At 45.6% G+C, this 15,601-nt stretch overlaps 1 protein-coding gene across 1 annotated transcript in view; it reads left to right on the forward strand.

The window, feature by feature from the left end:
* Positions 1-15,601, forward strand: part of DISC1 (DISC1 scaffold protein) — a 295,725-nt gene that overhangs the window by 260,960 nt on the left and 19,164 nt on the right. The window contains exon 10 of the mRNA XM_007466997.1: positions 4,970-5,246. Within this exon, the coding sequence (XP_007467059.1) occupies positions 4,970-5,246 (277 nt within the window). The remainder of the gene's footprint in view (positions 1-4,969; positions 5,247-15,601) is intronic.

A 15,601-nucleotide genomic window follows, 5' to 3' on the forward strand; every position in this document is an offset into this window, starting at 1 on the left:
ATTCCTGCTCTCTTGCTCCAGGACATGGCTCATATATCTGTGTTCTCTTTCTCTCTTTTTATTACTTTAGGAGTTTTTTTGCTGTTATTGTTTTGGGTTTTTTTGTTTGTTTGTTTTTGGCTGTGCTGCGCGGCATGTGGGATCTTAGTTCCCCGACCAGGGATTGAACCCGTGCCCCCTAAGTGGAAGTGCGGATCCCTAACCACTGGACCTGCAGGGAATTCCCCTCTTTTTTAAATTTTAGGTTGGCGTATAACACAATTAGAAAGTGCACACATTGTGAATATACTGCTTGATGAATTTTCACAAAATGACCATATTCATCACTACCACCGTAGAAAAATAAAGCATTTCTAGTTATGCCAGCAGCGCCCTCTTCCTGTCATTACCCCTCTTCTCCCCAGGGAAGCCACTATCCTGATGTCTAACACCATGAATTAGTTTTGCATATTTAAAAACATAAAATAAATGGAATCATAGTGCCTCCTCTTTGCCTTTTTGTCCAACCTTATGTTTTTGAGATTCAGCCATATTGTTGCAGATCGTACTAATTTGTTCATCTTCTTTGCAAAAATCCCAATGAATGGCCATTCCACAATTTATCCACTCTTCTATTTATGGCCATTTGTTTTCCCTCCGAGGTTTTGGCTGTTACAAATAATGTTGTCCAATCATACATATATACAGTTGATCTTCATTATTTGTGGATTTTGTGTTTGCGAGTTTGTCTACTTACTGAAATTTATTTGTAACTCCCAAATCAGTACCTGCAGAGCTTTCCCTGTCATTCATGGACGTGCCCAGAGTGGCCAAAAATTTGAGTCACCTGATGTGCACGATCCCAGCTGAGGTCGAACAAGGCAGTGCTCTGTTTCCTCGTTACAGTTTTTATACTGTAGACAAGTGCCCTTTTTGCTGTCTAGTTAATGCCATGTTTTTCACATCTTTGTGCTTCTTTCTTGGTGATTTTGCTGTTCAAATGGCCCCCTCCCCAGTACAGTGCTGAAGTGCTGTCTGGTGTTCCTGAGGGCAGGAAGGCTGTGATGTGTCGTATGGAGAACCTATGTGTTTCGTAAGCTTTGTTCAGGCCTGAGTTAACAGTGCTCTGACCATGAGTCCAGTGTTAGTGAATCAACAATACATATTAAATAAGGTGTTTTTAAACAGGAACACACATAAAACAAGGTTATATATTGATCAGTTAATGATAATGTTGTAACCAAAGGCTCACGGGAAGCTAACCCTCCGTTTCCCCTGAGAGCAGTGGTTCAGTATCTGCTCATTCAGTGCTCATGGTGACTACAGAACATGACTACTGCGAACATTGAGAATATGTGCGTTTCATGAGTATAAACTTAGGAGTCGTGGTGCTGGGTCATGTGATCGACATATTTTCAACATTAGTACATCTGTCAAAGAGATTTCAAAGACACTGTGTTCATGCACAGTCCCATCAGCAGTATAGGAGAGGACTAATCATTCTTTACCTTCTCTGACACTTGGTATTGTCAGGCTTTTAGATTTTAGCCATCTTGATGTGCAGTACATCACACTGTAGTTTAATGTGCATTTTCCTGATGGTTGATGGCATGGTGCATCTTTTCGTAAGGTATTTATTGGCCATTTATTTTATTTTATTTTTTTTGCGGTACGCGGGCCTCTCACTGTTGTGGCCTCTCCCGTTGCAGAGCACAGGCTCCGGACGTGCAGGCTCAGTGGCCATGGCTCACGGGCCCAGCCGCTCCGCGGCATGTGGGATCTTCCCAGACTGGGGCACGAACCCGTGTGCCCTGCATCGGCAGGCGGACTCTCAACCACTGTGCCACCAGGGTAGCCCTATTGGCCGTTTAGATGCCCTCTTTTGTGAAGTGTCTGTTCAGGTCTTTGCCCTTTAAAAAATTGGGTTGTCTGTCTCTTTCTTATTGTTCTGTAGGATTCCTGTTTATGTTCCAGAAGCAGTCCTTCGCTGGTTATATGTATTACAAATAGCTTCTCCCACTTTGTGGCTTACCATTTCATTTTCTCAATGGTTTTTTTTGATGAATATAAGTTCTTCATATTAATAGTCAAATTTATCATTTGTTTTCTTTATAGTTAGTACTTTTTATATCCTGTTTGAGAGATCTTTGTTTACTATAAAGTCATAAAGATATTATCCTACACAGGCATACCTCAGAGATATTGCAGGTTTGGTTCCAGACCATGGCAATAAAGCAAATATTGCAATAGGCAAGTCACACGAATATTTTGGTTTCTCAATATTTACACTATACTGTGGTCTATTAAGTGTGCAATAGCATTATGTCTAAAAAACAGTGTATATACATACCTTCATTAAAAGATACTTTATTGCTAAAAATGCTAACCGTCATCTGAGACTTCAGTGAGTTTGCTGAAACTCTTTTTGCTGGTGGAGGGTTTGAAATATTGCGAGAATTACTAAAATGTGACACAGAGACATGGAATAAGAAAATGCTGTTAAAATAATGGTGCTGATAGACTTACTTGATGAAGGGTTGCCACAGACCTTCAAATTGCAAAGAAAAAAATTCACTATTTGTGAAGTGCAATAAAATGAAGCAAGGTATGCCTGAATTATTTTCTAGAAGTTTTATTCCTTTATTTTTCACACTTTGGTCTACAATCCACCTGAAATTGATGTTTGCATGGTATGAGCCAGTAATCATGAATTTGATTCTTTTTCCTATAGTGATATCCAGCTGATGTAGTGCATATGTTTAGAAGACTGTCCTTTCCCCACTACACTTTATCACTAATGCTTTCATGACATATTTCCATCCTTTTGTCTGCAACCTGTTTGTATCCTTATATTTATGTATGTCTCTTGTAAGCAACATGTAATTAGATTTTGGATTTTTTATTCTAGTCTAAAATCTTTGACTTTTAAATACAGTATTTATCTATTTATATTTAATGTAATTCCTAATATATTAGGGAATAAATAGTTCTATTTTGCCATTTTCCCTATCTGAACCACATTCATTCCTGTCTTCTTTATTGTTTTCACTAAACCAATACTTAAGTATTTTTTAATTTAAAAACATTTCTCCCAAGCTTGTTAGTTATACATTCTTTTAATTTTTCTGTTTTATGACTACCGTAAGCGGTTCAATATGAATCCATGACTTTTTTTTTTTTTTTGCGGTACGCGGGCCTCTCACTGTTGTGGCCTCTCCCATTGCAGAGCACAGGCTCCGGACGCGCAGGCTCAGCGGCCATGGCTCACGGGCCCAGCTGCTCTGCGGCATGTGGGATCTTCCTGGACCAGGGCACGAACCCGTATCCCCTGCATCAGCAGGCGGACTCTCAACCACTGTGCCACCAGGGAAGCCCAAATCCATGACTTTTTAAAGTTTAATACAAATGAGCACTTTACTACTTTCTGGACAACACAAGGAACTGAAACTATTTTAATTCCTTTCACTCCCTCCTTCTCTTCGTGCTGGCTATCATGTATTTTAATTCTTCATATATTTTAGATCACAAAAGAAATTATTATTACTGTTTTTTATATCAATAGCCACTTAAATTTACCCACACATTTACTCTTCCCACTGTTTTTCATTCCTTTATGCATGTCCTTGCTTCCAGCTGGGATCGTTTCCTTTATTATGGATATACTGCCAAGGAATTCTTTCAGTTTTATTTATTTGAAGATATCTTTTTACTTTTATTTTTGAAGGAAATTAAAAATAATTGTGTAATTTATAGATTGTTAGGTTTTTTCCATGATTTTTAAGATGTTGCTTTATTACCTCCTGGCATCCACCATTTCTGTCACCGATATACTTCCTTGAAGTGAATGTCTTTTTTTTTCCACTAGCTGTTTTTAAGAGTTTTGATCTGTCTTTGTTGTCCAGCAGTTTCACTAAGATGAACCTAGGTGTGTTTTTTAGTTTGATTTTTCCCTGCTTTGAGATTGTAGTGCTACCTGAATGTGTAATTTGATGTCTCTTGCCAATTATTTGAAAATTCTCAACACTAGCTCTTTTAATATTGCTTCTGTCTCATTCTTTCTTTTTTACTTCTGGATTCATCATTTATAGATACAAGCTTTAATATAATGATGATTCATATGTTGAGGAAGATAGAGGACATGATAGATAATTTCAGCAGAGAACTGAAAGATATTTAAAAAATCAAATAGAAATTATAGAACTGAAAAATAAATTAACTAAAATTTAGAACACAGAGATAAATTGAATAGCAGATTAGACCCAGTAGAAGGAAGGATTATTAAATGGAAGATAGGTGTATAGAAAATATCCAGCCTGAAGCTGAATGAATGGATGAAAAATACATACTTTCATTTAAAATTTCAGGATTTTGGCTTTCCATGAAAGTCAGAATTTTTTGTGAACATTGAGTCTACATTCCTCATAGCTTTAGTTGCCCTGAGCTGAGGAAGGGCTCTCTGTGCAGGGATATGTCCTTTTACTAGCAAGAGTTCACTTCTCTCTATTGCTTTCTGCCACTGAGGCTGAATATCAGTTGTTATGGTTTATATTACCCCTGCAGTGCTTCACTCATTTGTGTTACCTGGGTGAGTGTGGTTTAGTAAGGGAAAATGGTGGAGGAGGGACAATCTAGGCAGATGAAATAGCACATGAAAAAGTACTTACCCTGGGGGAGTTGGGCAGGTCTGGGGACTCAAATTAAGGCAGCAGGACTAGGGCACAGACATGAGTAGGGGTGTTGTATTGGGCCACTGAGTCTGGAAAAATATTTAGGATCTTGGATAGCCTTACAGACCAAGTAGCTAAGAAGAACTATACTTATTTCACGGTAAACAGACTTGGCCCCTCTGAATCTTCTGGTTGAAATAATCCATCGCTATGTAAACTTAACTTGTTAACTCTAACTTTTAGCCAGGTGGACAAGCTATTGGTTTGGTTTGATGAAACATCACTGAATTAATTTTTATGCCTTTGTTTCTTCTCCGCCTTAGCTGCAAGTGTCCACTGCTTGGAAAAGTGTGGGAAGCTGACTTGGAAGCTTGTCGGTTGCTTATCCAGAGCCTGCAGCTCAAGGAGGCCAGGGGCAGCCTGTTGGCAGAAGATGAGAGACAGATGGATGACTTAGGGGGAGGTGCTTGTACAACAGCTCTGGCCATCCCCCCGAGGCCCCACTCTGAAGATGAGAGGAAGACCCCTTTGCAAGCATTTGAAGAGTGGAAGGTGCACCTGACCCCTTCTCCTCACTGTGCTGGCAGTGAACAGAAAGAGGTCTGTCCATCCTCATAGCCTCAATAGGGGCCTTACTCTGAGGGATGATTTGGGACCACACTTCAAGTGAGAGCAGTAAATACTGGGCGGGCTTCCCACTGAACCACCCAGACTCTTTAAAGATTTAACAACTCCTGAATATGATTACAAAATGATGTAGAATTTTTGTAGAAGTTGTTTAAAATATAGGAGAATGGAAAGAATTAGTTCTATTTTTATTCTAATTTCATGGCTATAGTTAGAATATACAATCTAATATATAATTACTATATATATAGCCCACACTATATATGTCATATATAAGATACAGCTACTGTATGTACTATATATTATATATGTCATATATGATATTTAATTTTGTATTTAGAATCCATATCTTACAATATTGATTCATTAGAATCAAACAAATATATGTATATAATTCCAGTAACTGTTTTTGCCAAAGCAAGATCATAATGAATGTTAGAATTTGCTCTTTTCATTTAAAACAACCTAATACTTGGCCTGTGATATATACATTAAAAATTAAAGTGTAGATTTATTCAACATTTTACCCCAAGGCCGACCTAGATCAACAGAGAAGCGTTCCCCACCCCTCCTCTCCCTGGTTCATCTCTCCTCTCTCCCCTCCCCTCTCACACTTTCCCCTCTAACCCTAATAAGATTCTTTCAACGAAAGGGCGCCAGGAATTTTTTTTCCGGTTTTAGTGCTATGACAGGAGGCTTTGGAGTGCTTTTCTGCCCAGATTCCTGGGTGTTCTGAATATTAAAAGAAAGTAAAACCTTAGTGAAACTGGAGGAACGTGTCATTTCACGCTCACATCTCATGTTTGCCATTAGTTGTGCCCCCTCCCTGGGTCTCTGCCACGACTCACCAGGGAACGCACCCCATTTGGGTGCCTCCCCACCGTCCTGTGTGCAGGACCATGGTCTTTACAGAGCACACACTCGCTGACAATGTGTGCCTACAGTCACCGTCTTCTGGACCGCTGGGAAAATTAATACTTGATCATATATTTGAATTGAACAGCCTGATGAGAAAGCAGGCGGTTGTCACTCTCTGGAATCCTGCTGGCCTCATAAAATTAGGCTCTACACTGAGCTGTCAATGATCTCAACTCCTTTGTTAGCTGAGGCCCTGCAGGTGGAATCCTCCACAAAGCCTGGTTGCCCGAGCTCATGCTTACAGTTGTTGAAAACTTGTGGCCAGTTGCGGTTGGCCAGCTTCAAAGAATATCCTGGTGTGAGGGACACACTGCCTGAGTGAGGGGAAGGGGGCCCTGGGTGGAAGAAACTGCGGGCCCTGGGGCTGAGTCTTTGAAGGTAGGCCTGGCTATCCAAAGGGGGCTCCCGGGAGCTCAGTGCCAGGCCAGGAGCCAAGCCAGGTACATGGTGGGGTTTGCTGGGACAGTGAACACCTCTGGAGGTCATGCCTGCTTCAGCAGATCGGACCTTGTAGGCGGAGTCTCCCCCCTCCCTCCATCCCTCCATCCCTCCCTCTCTCGCTCCCTCCATCCCTCCCTCCCTCCCTCTCTCCCTCTCGCCCTCCCTCCCTCCCTCCCTCTCTCGCTCCCTCCATCCCTCCCTCCCTCTCTCCCTCTCGCCCTCCCTCCCTCCCTCCCTCTCTCGCTCCCTCCATCCCTCCCTCCCTCTCTCCCTCTCGCCCTCCCTCCCTCCCTCCCTCTCTCGCTCCCTCCATCCCTCCCTCCCTCTCTCCCTCTCGCCCTCCCTCCCTCCCTCCCTCTCTCGCTCCCTCCATCCCTCCCTCCCTCTCTCCCTCTCGCCCTCCCTCCCTCCCTCCCTCTCTCGCTCCCTCCATCCCTCCCTCCCTCTCTCCCTCTCGCCCTCCCTCCCTCCCTCCCTCTCTCGCTCCCTCCATCCCTCCCTCCCTCTCTCCCTCTCGCCCTCCCTCCCTCCCTCCCTCTCTCGCTCCCTCCATCCCTCCCTCCCTCTCTCCCTCTCGCCCTCCCTCCCTCCCTCCCTCTCTCGCTCCCTCCATCCCTCCCTCCCTCTCTCCCTCTCGCCCTCCCTCCCTCCCTCCCTCTCTCGCTCCCTCCATCCCTCCCTCCCTCTCTCCCTCTCGCCCTCCCTCCCTCCCTCCCTCTCTCGCTCCCTCCATCCCTCCCTCCCTCTCTCCCTCTCGCCCTCCCTCCCTCCCTCCCTCTCTCGCTCCCTCCATCCCTCCCTCCCTCTCTCCCTCTCGCCCTCCCTCCCTCCCTCCCTCTCTCGCTCCCTCCATCCCTCCCTCCCTCTCTCCCTCTCGCCCTCCCTCCCTCCCTCCCTCTCTCGCTCCCTCCATCCCTCCCTCCCTCTCTCCCTCTCGCCCTCCCTCCCTCCCTCCCTCTCTCGCTCCCTCCATCCCTCCCTCCCTCTCTCCCTCTCGCCCTCCCTCCCTCCCTCCCTCTCTCGCTCCCTCCATCCCTCCCTCCCTCTCTCCCTCTCGCCCTCCCTCCCTCCCTCCCTCTCTCGCTCCCTCCATCCCTCCCTCCCTCTCTCCCTCTCGCCCTCCCTCCCTCCCTCCCTCTCTCGCTCCCTCCATCCCTCCCTCCCTCTCTCCCTCTCGCCCTCCCTCCCTCCCTCCCTCTCTCGCTCCCTCCATCCCTCCCTCCCTCTCTCCCTCTCGCCCTCCCTCCCTCCCTCCCTCTCTCGCTCCCTCCATCCCTCCCTCCCTCTCTCCCTCTCGCCCTCCCTCCCTCCCTCCCTCTCTCGCTCCCTCCATCCCTCCCTCCCTCTCTCCCTCTCGCCCTCCCTCCCTCCCTCCCTCTCTCGCTCCCTCCATCCCTCCCTCCCTCTCTCCCTCTCGCCCTCCCTCCCTCCCTCCCTCTCTCGCTCCCTCCATCCCTCCCTCCCTCTCTCCCTCTCGCCCTCCCTCCCTCCCTCCCTCTCTCGCTCCCTCCATCCCTCCCTCCCTCTCTCCCTCTCGCCCTCCCTCCCTCCCTCCCTCTCTCGCTCCCTCCATCCCTCCCTCCCTCTCTCCCTCTCGCCCTCCCTCCCTCCCTCCCTCTCTCGCTCCCTCCATCCCTCCCTCCCTCTCTCCCTCTCGCCCTCCCTCCCTCCCTCCCTCTCTCGCTCCCTCCATCCCTCCCTCCCTCTCTCCCTCTCGCCCTCCCTCCCTCCCTCCCTCTCTCGCTCCCTCCATCCCTCCCTCCCTCTCTCCCTCTCGCCCTCCCTCCCTCCCTCCCTCTCTCGCTCCCTCCATCCCTCCCTCCCTCTCTCCCTCTCGCCCTCCCTCCCTCCCTCCCTCTCTCGCTCCCTCCATCCCTCCCTCCCTCTCTCCCTCTCGCCCTCCCTCCCTCCCTCCCTCTCTCGCTCCCTCCATCCCTCCCTCCCTCTCTCCCTCTCGCCCTCCCTCCCTCCCTCCCTCTCTCGCTCCCTCCATCCCTCCCTCCCTCTCTCCCTCTCGCCCTCCCTCCCTCCCTCCCTCTCTCGCTCCCTCCATCCCTCCCTCCCTCTCTCCCTCTCGCCCTCCCTCCCTCCCTCCCTCTCTCGCTCCCTCCATCCCTCCCTCCCTCTCTCCCTCTCGCCCTCCCTCCCTCCCTCCCTCTCTCGCTCCCTCCATCCCTCCCTCCCTCTCTCCCTCTCGCCCTCCCTCCCTCCCTCCCTCTCTCGCTCCCTCCATCCCTCCCTCCCTCTCTCCCTCTCGCCCTCCCTCCCTCCCTCCCTCTCTCGCTCCCTCCATCCCTCCCTCCCTCTCTCCCTCTCGCCCTCCCTCCCTCCCTCCTCCTTCCTTCCTTCCTTCTTTCTTTCCCTCCCTCCCTCCCTCTCTTCCTTCCTTCCCTCCTTCCCTCATCGCTGTGCCCATGTGTCCCTCCAGGCTCTCTGGGGGATGACTCTCCTAAGTATAGGAGTATTATTCCTCCTCTATAAGATTGTAAGCACCTGCCAATCTGGCTATAGGAAAACAGCTTGTTTGCTTAAGAGTAGGAAAATCAGAGTCAAGGATGAATGGCGCAGAGCTTTACCATAGAATGATTCTTCAAGTCTCTGTGGGAAGGAGGTGCGGGTCGTGACTGAGAAGCAGAAGAGCACAGCGGCTGCCTCTTCAAGCTCCAGGACTGAGCCCCCAGCTCCGCTCCACCAGCTGAAGCGCTGAGGGTGTTCTGTAGTTTTTCGGGGTGGGAGAGAGACGAGGTGCCTTCAAGGCTCCTGCTAGCTCAGTGCCATCTCCCATCCTGTGTCTTTCCCATCCCATGTGCTGTCCCTGCTTTGCTTTTCTGGGTTTATATTCACAGAGGGAGGCGGGCATCTTTTGAACTCGGGAGTGGCAGGAATGTTAAGATGGTAGGTATTTTCTGGGAAGGGCAAAATTGTGGAAACAGAAAACAGATCAGTTGTTGCCAGGAACTGGGACTGGGGGGAAGGGACCGATCACAAAGGGCAAGATGAAGGAACTGGGGTGGGGGGCAGTGTGTGACAGCACTATTCTGTATCTTGATTGTGGTAATGGCTGCATAACTGTGTGCGTATGTCTAAATCTATAACTTTACACCCAAAACTCTACTGCATGTAATGTTACAAAAGTGACTATAATTAAAAAAAATAACATCTCCCTATTTAAAAGTGAGGCTACAGTTGTTTGAATTGGTTGCACTTGTCTTAGGGCTATAGGAAGACGGTACAGCAGAATGAGCAGAGCTGAGGCTGCCGGGCTGTATACAAGCTGCATTCCCTTATCTGCTAAAATAAATAAGCAAAACCAAAAATGAGGATAATGAAAACTATCTCATGAGGTTGCTGTGAAGATTTAAATAAAATAGCATCTAAAGTGATAACGCATATATGTAGAATCTAGAAAAATGGTACAGATGAGCCTATTTGCAGGGCAGGAATAGAGACATCGACGTTGAGAACGGACATGTGGACACAGCGGGGAAGGGGATGGTGGGACGAATTGGGAGATTGAGATTGACATAAATACACCACCATGTGTAAAACAGATAGCTAGTGGGAACCTGCTGTATAGCTCGGGGAGCTCAGCTCGGTGCTCTGTGATGACCTAGATGGTGGGTGTCTGGTGGGAGGGAGGGAGGTCCAAGAGGGAGGGGATATATGTATCAGTACAGCTGATTCACTTCATTGTACAGCAGAAATTAACACAACATTGTAAAGCAACTATATCCCAATTTGCAAAAAAAGGGAGTGATACATCCATAGTAGAGGCTTAAATAATGTTTGTGTGTGTGTGTGTGTGTGTGTTTATCACTCTTTCCGGCAGTCACAAGAATCTCTAAGACCTTTTAAAAATAATATACCTTGTTTCCTTTATTAAGAAGCAGAACTGAGCAATGAATCAGTGGAAGGTATTCAAGAAAAGAAAGGCTTAGTAAAGGAAAAGTCTTGTTTGTATTTGGATGGCGGATCTTAGGCTACTGAAGGCGCAAACTGTAACCAAGTGTCTCATTCGGAAGGTGTTTTTGTTTTCCTGCCTGGTTTCTAGGGAGTCATTGAAGGCTGGGTCCTTGTGTATTTATCCCGTGGCCACAGCGTCTGTTTGCTTTGCAGCTGTGAGCTGGTTTGGCTGTGGAACTCCCTGCTGGGTCTGGCCATCCTGCCCGGGTTTCTCTACTGAAGCATATGATGCCCTGAAGGCAGTCAATTTCTTTTTAACCCAAATCTTCCATGAAAAATTGCTGACTTCTTATGAAGGTCCACAGGGAGATGGATTTTCAAAGCCTTCCCTGTGCTTATCTGCCCCACGTGGGTGCGTGCATTTTGATTGCACTGGTTATAACAAGTGCTTTGTCATTAATTAAAGATTTTGCTGTGTTTAGGGTCCCACCGGGCTTCTCAGCACCATTTTCCCCATTTTACAGCTGGGCCCATTAAGGCATAGTAATTTGCTGTGAGCTTTGTTACCGAGGAAGTCAGCCTCAGGGCGAAGGGCCAGTTTCCTCTTGCGCTTCCCTAATGGTGAGAGCCCTCTTTTTCAGTTTCATTACAGCTCTCCTGCAAGCCTTTTCTCGGACCCTGGAAACATTCAGGTGCCGTTGGCTCTGCTTTATAGACATTACAGAAATTGCATGGGGGCCAGACAGGAGCTGGGGAAATCAGTGAGCTAGCTTCCTCTGCTCTGAAGTTGCTCTTTTGTACTCGCTGTACTGGCCATTATACCTGTGTCATTGTCTCTTTCCTGTCTGCAGCCTGCACTGCTGGGGTGCCTTCTGTTTTTACTACAGAGTGGGCTCCCCTCCCGCAGAGTTCCCCCGGACAGCGTCACCCTCCCAGCCTCCAGCTGCTTCCTTTCCCAGCCAGTAGCTGCCACCAAAGAGGCTCAAAGAGGCCAAAAAAAGGTCCAGCAGCTTTGAGCCATCTCATGCAGGATTTGAGTAGCCAGGGTTAAGATGTCTGCAGTGAAAGGAATTAGCAGTAAGACACAGGGTAGCTTTATGTTTTTAATTTTTATTATTTTATGGAAGTCTAGTTGATTTCCAGTTTTATTTATTATACGGGTCTCCAGAAATGATTGTTGATGTCTCCCAATTCCTTTTTACTCCATTTCACAAGAAAAGGAAGCTGGAAAAATGGATCTGTGGTGAAGACGTGTGTGTCCTCACCATCTTAAACTGGTTTCTAATTCTAGAAACATCTGAAGTGGTCAAAGGGCTTCATCTTTGGTCCTGACAGATGCAGACCTGATTCTCTCTCTTCGCTATCACTTCCCGGCTCCCTTGAGCTCTCAGAGGGGCAGCAGCCTCACCAGCGAGGCGGGGTTGAAAGAGCAGGTCCTGAACTACACGTCTTGATAGCTCTTACACCTTGGAACTTACGAGACAACCCCTGGGGGTGGGTAGGACTGCTCACTCGCTCATCAGCTGCTTTTACTCTTTTTGTCTTTGGGGAGAAAGCAAAAAGCTTGGGTGTGAAGAGAAATTCCACCTTCTCTACAATTTAGTATTTCGTGTTGCAAACCCATCCTCCTTAGCCCAAGAGTAGAGCAGTAGAAGCAATCAGGCTGCCATCAGGATTGGTAATTGGTTGATTAATTAAAAAGCCAGAGAATCATAAAAAATGATACATGTGCATTTTAAACTTTTTTTTTTAAGTTTGCTATAAGACCAAGGCTTTTTGTTTGAATAGGTCTTCCTGACTGGCTTTTCCCATGGCCATTCTTGCAGAACCCTCACCAATAATGCATCATCTACAACTGCCAGTTTGCATTTCTTTAAAGAGGACTGGAAGTTTCAAGAACACTTGCAAAACAGTCCTCAGTTTCCCCCTCTGTCTCCCTCTCTTAGATATTGTTGAGTTTTCCCAAGGTTTTCAACTTGGTTTATATAGAGACAAGAACTCCCCTTCTTTTCCCACTAACATTTCATGGCTTTACATAGTATTTATTTTAGTTATGTAATTAATTTAAGTGCAACTGGGCATCAGTAGGTTTAGAAACAGCTCCACCAATAGGATCGGAAGTCGGCAGGCTCACAGGCTACGTCCCGGCCCTGGCCTTGGCCCCTGCCTTTGATGGGGGGCGGGGGCGGCGGAGCAGAGCCCAGGACACCTGGCAGGTGGGAAGAAGAGGCTTCTGGGCCTTCAGTTAACTGGTTCATGCCGGTTCTCTCAGTTAATTAATGTTAGCTTGGCAGCCTCCTGCCCAAGGAGACTAAATGGACGTCTCGGATCTGCTGCTTTCCCTGCTTTTGGAAAATTACGAAACCACTTTCTTTGCTCCAGGGCCTTAACTGTGGCACTTTTTCCACTAATTAAAAATAGTTCTGTGCTTCTGAAGAAGACAGCCTCTGGGCCCTCGGAGCCTCCTTCACCTTGGAAATTCCTTGTCACTCATTGATGAACACTGAGGGGTGGATAGAGGCTGGTCACCGGCTGGCTGGTGAGGACTGAGTTATGGCACTTATAGCACAGGTGGCTGGTCGAACGAATAGGCAGTGTTTTCCTTTGAGTAGCTGAGAGATGTTTAATCCAGGCTTTTCTGGAAAGTGAACTAACAGTCTGTTAAAAGCAGTAATTCTAGTCATCTCATAGTTGCATAGTTCACAAAAAACATTTAGAAATTCAAAAAAATTTTAATCTAAGATGAACACAGATGAAAGTTGGTATTTGATTCTGTCCTCCTTGTAGTTCAGTATTTCTGAGCAACAGGCAGTTGGCAGGGCACATCCCCTGAAATGCAATGCCCCCAAAGGTGTTCTGTCTTCATTTTCTCATACAAAAAGGTCTTAGGGTTTGATGTCACTATCCCCAGAATCCGAACCCTTGTGTTAAATAGAGACTATTTAGGTATTTGCTGATGCTATGAATCTCATTTACAAATAGATTTTTCCTCCAAAGATTCTGACAGGGTTTGGCCTTACACAACATTGGTGTAAAACGGAAGCAGACCAAATTCTCTCACATGATCATGGAATAGGAAATACAGCTTTCTGAAGCTCACCCTTCATGTGAACTAGAAACCACAGGCCAATGAGCATACATGAATTATCAGGCCATTTCTTCTTTCATCCATATCCTTGGTTCTGTTAATGCTTCTATTTAGAACTTGTCTTTGTAATAAGCGTGCAGATACTTGAAGACAATTCATTGCTCGTTCTGACCTAAAGACATCTAAATATTTCAGATGCTTTCCTTACCACTGACAACATCTGGATGCCTTTAAAAAGAAAATACCCACTTACTGAGGGTGTAACCATATAATTTGAATAGTTGGATGAATACTTGTATTATATGGAGTAGTAATGATGTACCGTTAGTGTCTTAATGTGTGCCTCTCTGCTTATTGGCATTACATTATGACTGCAGAACTCAGCATTTATGTGAGAACACGCATACTTACAAAAGCTTTTTCAAATAGATGTGAAAGATATTCTTTGTGGTATTGGACAGGAGTTTGAGGTAAATATTCTTTATGTGGGCAATTAAAAAAAGGGAAAACCATATAACATTTCTGGAATGTATTTGCCAAGCAAATATTTTGGAAAACAGCCCAGAGAAACATATTTAAGGCTGTGATTTTAATACCGAACTAAGGAAATGCTTTAATGCATCAGCTAAGCTCACGGATGGTGGTAATCACATCTGGTTTACCTCAAGCTACAGGAGAGGGAATGAACCTTAACAACAGAACAAACATCACGAGGCTCAAGCCGCATCTTTGGTGTGTAAGGATGTATGTGCGCATGCAGGGATTTTAATTGGTTTTTAAACTTAAGTATTTCTGTGGCTCAGCAATCTGTAAATGCAGACTGCTCTGTCACCTGTCCTTTCTTTATGATGTAGCCTGTGAATTTCATTGCAGGAATTAGACATTTTTATGGATAGGCAACTATTGCTGATGCCTTATTACATGACCAAGGAAAATAGGGATCCGAATAGGGTAGTTGGACACAGAGTGGGATGTCCAAGGTGGGGACCTTCCCTTACACCACAGGTCCTGGCAAGCACGGGAACTATTGACAAGTTCTTTTTTTCTTTTTCTTTTTTAATTGAAGAAAGAATAGGTGATTTACAATGTTTCAGGTGTACAGCACAGTGATTCAGTTATATATATATATATTTTTTTTTCAGATTCTTTTCCATTATAGGTTATTATAAGATATTGAGTAGAGTTCCCTGTGCTATACAGTAGGTCCTTGTTGTTTATCTATTTTATATATAGTAGTGTATATATGTTAATCCCAAACTCTTAATTTATCTGTCCTCCTCTCCTTCCCCTTTGATAACTATAAGTTTTTTCTCTATGTCTGTGAGTCTGTTTCTGTTTTGTAAATAAGTTCATTTGTATCATGTTTTTTGGATTCCACATATAAATGATATCACATGGTATTTGTCTTTCTCTATCTGACTTTACTTAGTACGACAGTCTCTAGGTCCATCCGTGTTGCTGCGAATGGCATTATTTCATTCTTTTTCATGGCTGAGTAATACTCCATTGTATGTATGTACCACATCTTGTTTATCCATTAGTCTGTACTTATGGGTTCCTTAAGCACAGCACCCAGCACAATGCATTTCCCACATGATATATAGACCTGAAGGGTACTTGTTGATTTCCTCAGATTAATTTTTAAATCATAGCAAGACTTCTTACTTCGTTTATCAGGCTTTTCTCATTCTACTACTTGATGTCATTCCAGACATCGTACTGCCTCTCCCTTTAGAACTACTTTTGACAACGTTTTAAAACATCAGCCATTTCAGTGTTCTTGATCCAATGACTTAACCCAAGGTGGAGCCAGTCTGCTCAAATGTGTGGCAGGTCACCGTTGACGAATAACATTTCTGAAAGTGTTGCTTTGTTAGGTGTGGCAGCCTTTCACAAGTAAAGTTGGCAGCTACAGCAGTACCTGCCTAACTAGCAATTTAACCCAAACAGTTTCTATTCCAAATACATTTTCTATTTG

The sequence above is a fragment of the Lipotes vexillifer genome, unplaced genomic scaffold (assembly GCF_000442215.2).
Source record: "Lipotes vexillifer unplaced genomic scaffold, Lipotes_vexillifer_v1.1 scaffold410, whole genome shotgun sequence".
NCBI lineage: Eukaryota > Metazoa > Chordata > Mammalia > Artiodactyla > Lipotidae > Lipotes > Lipotes vexillifer.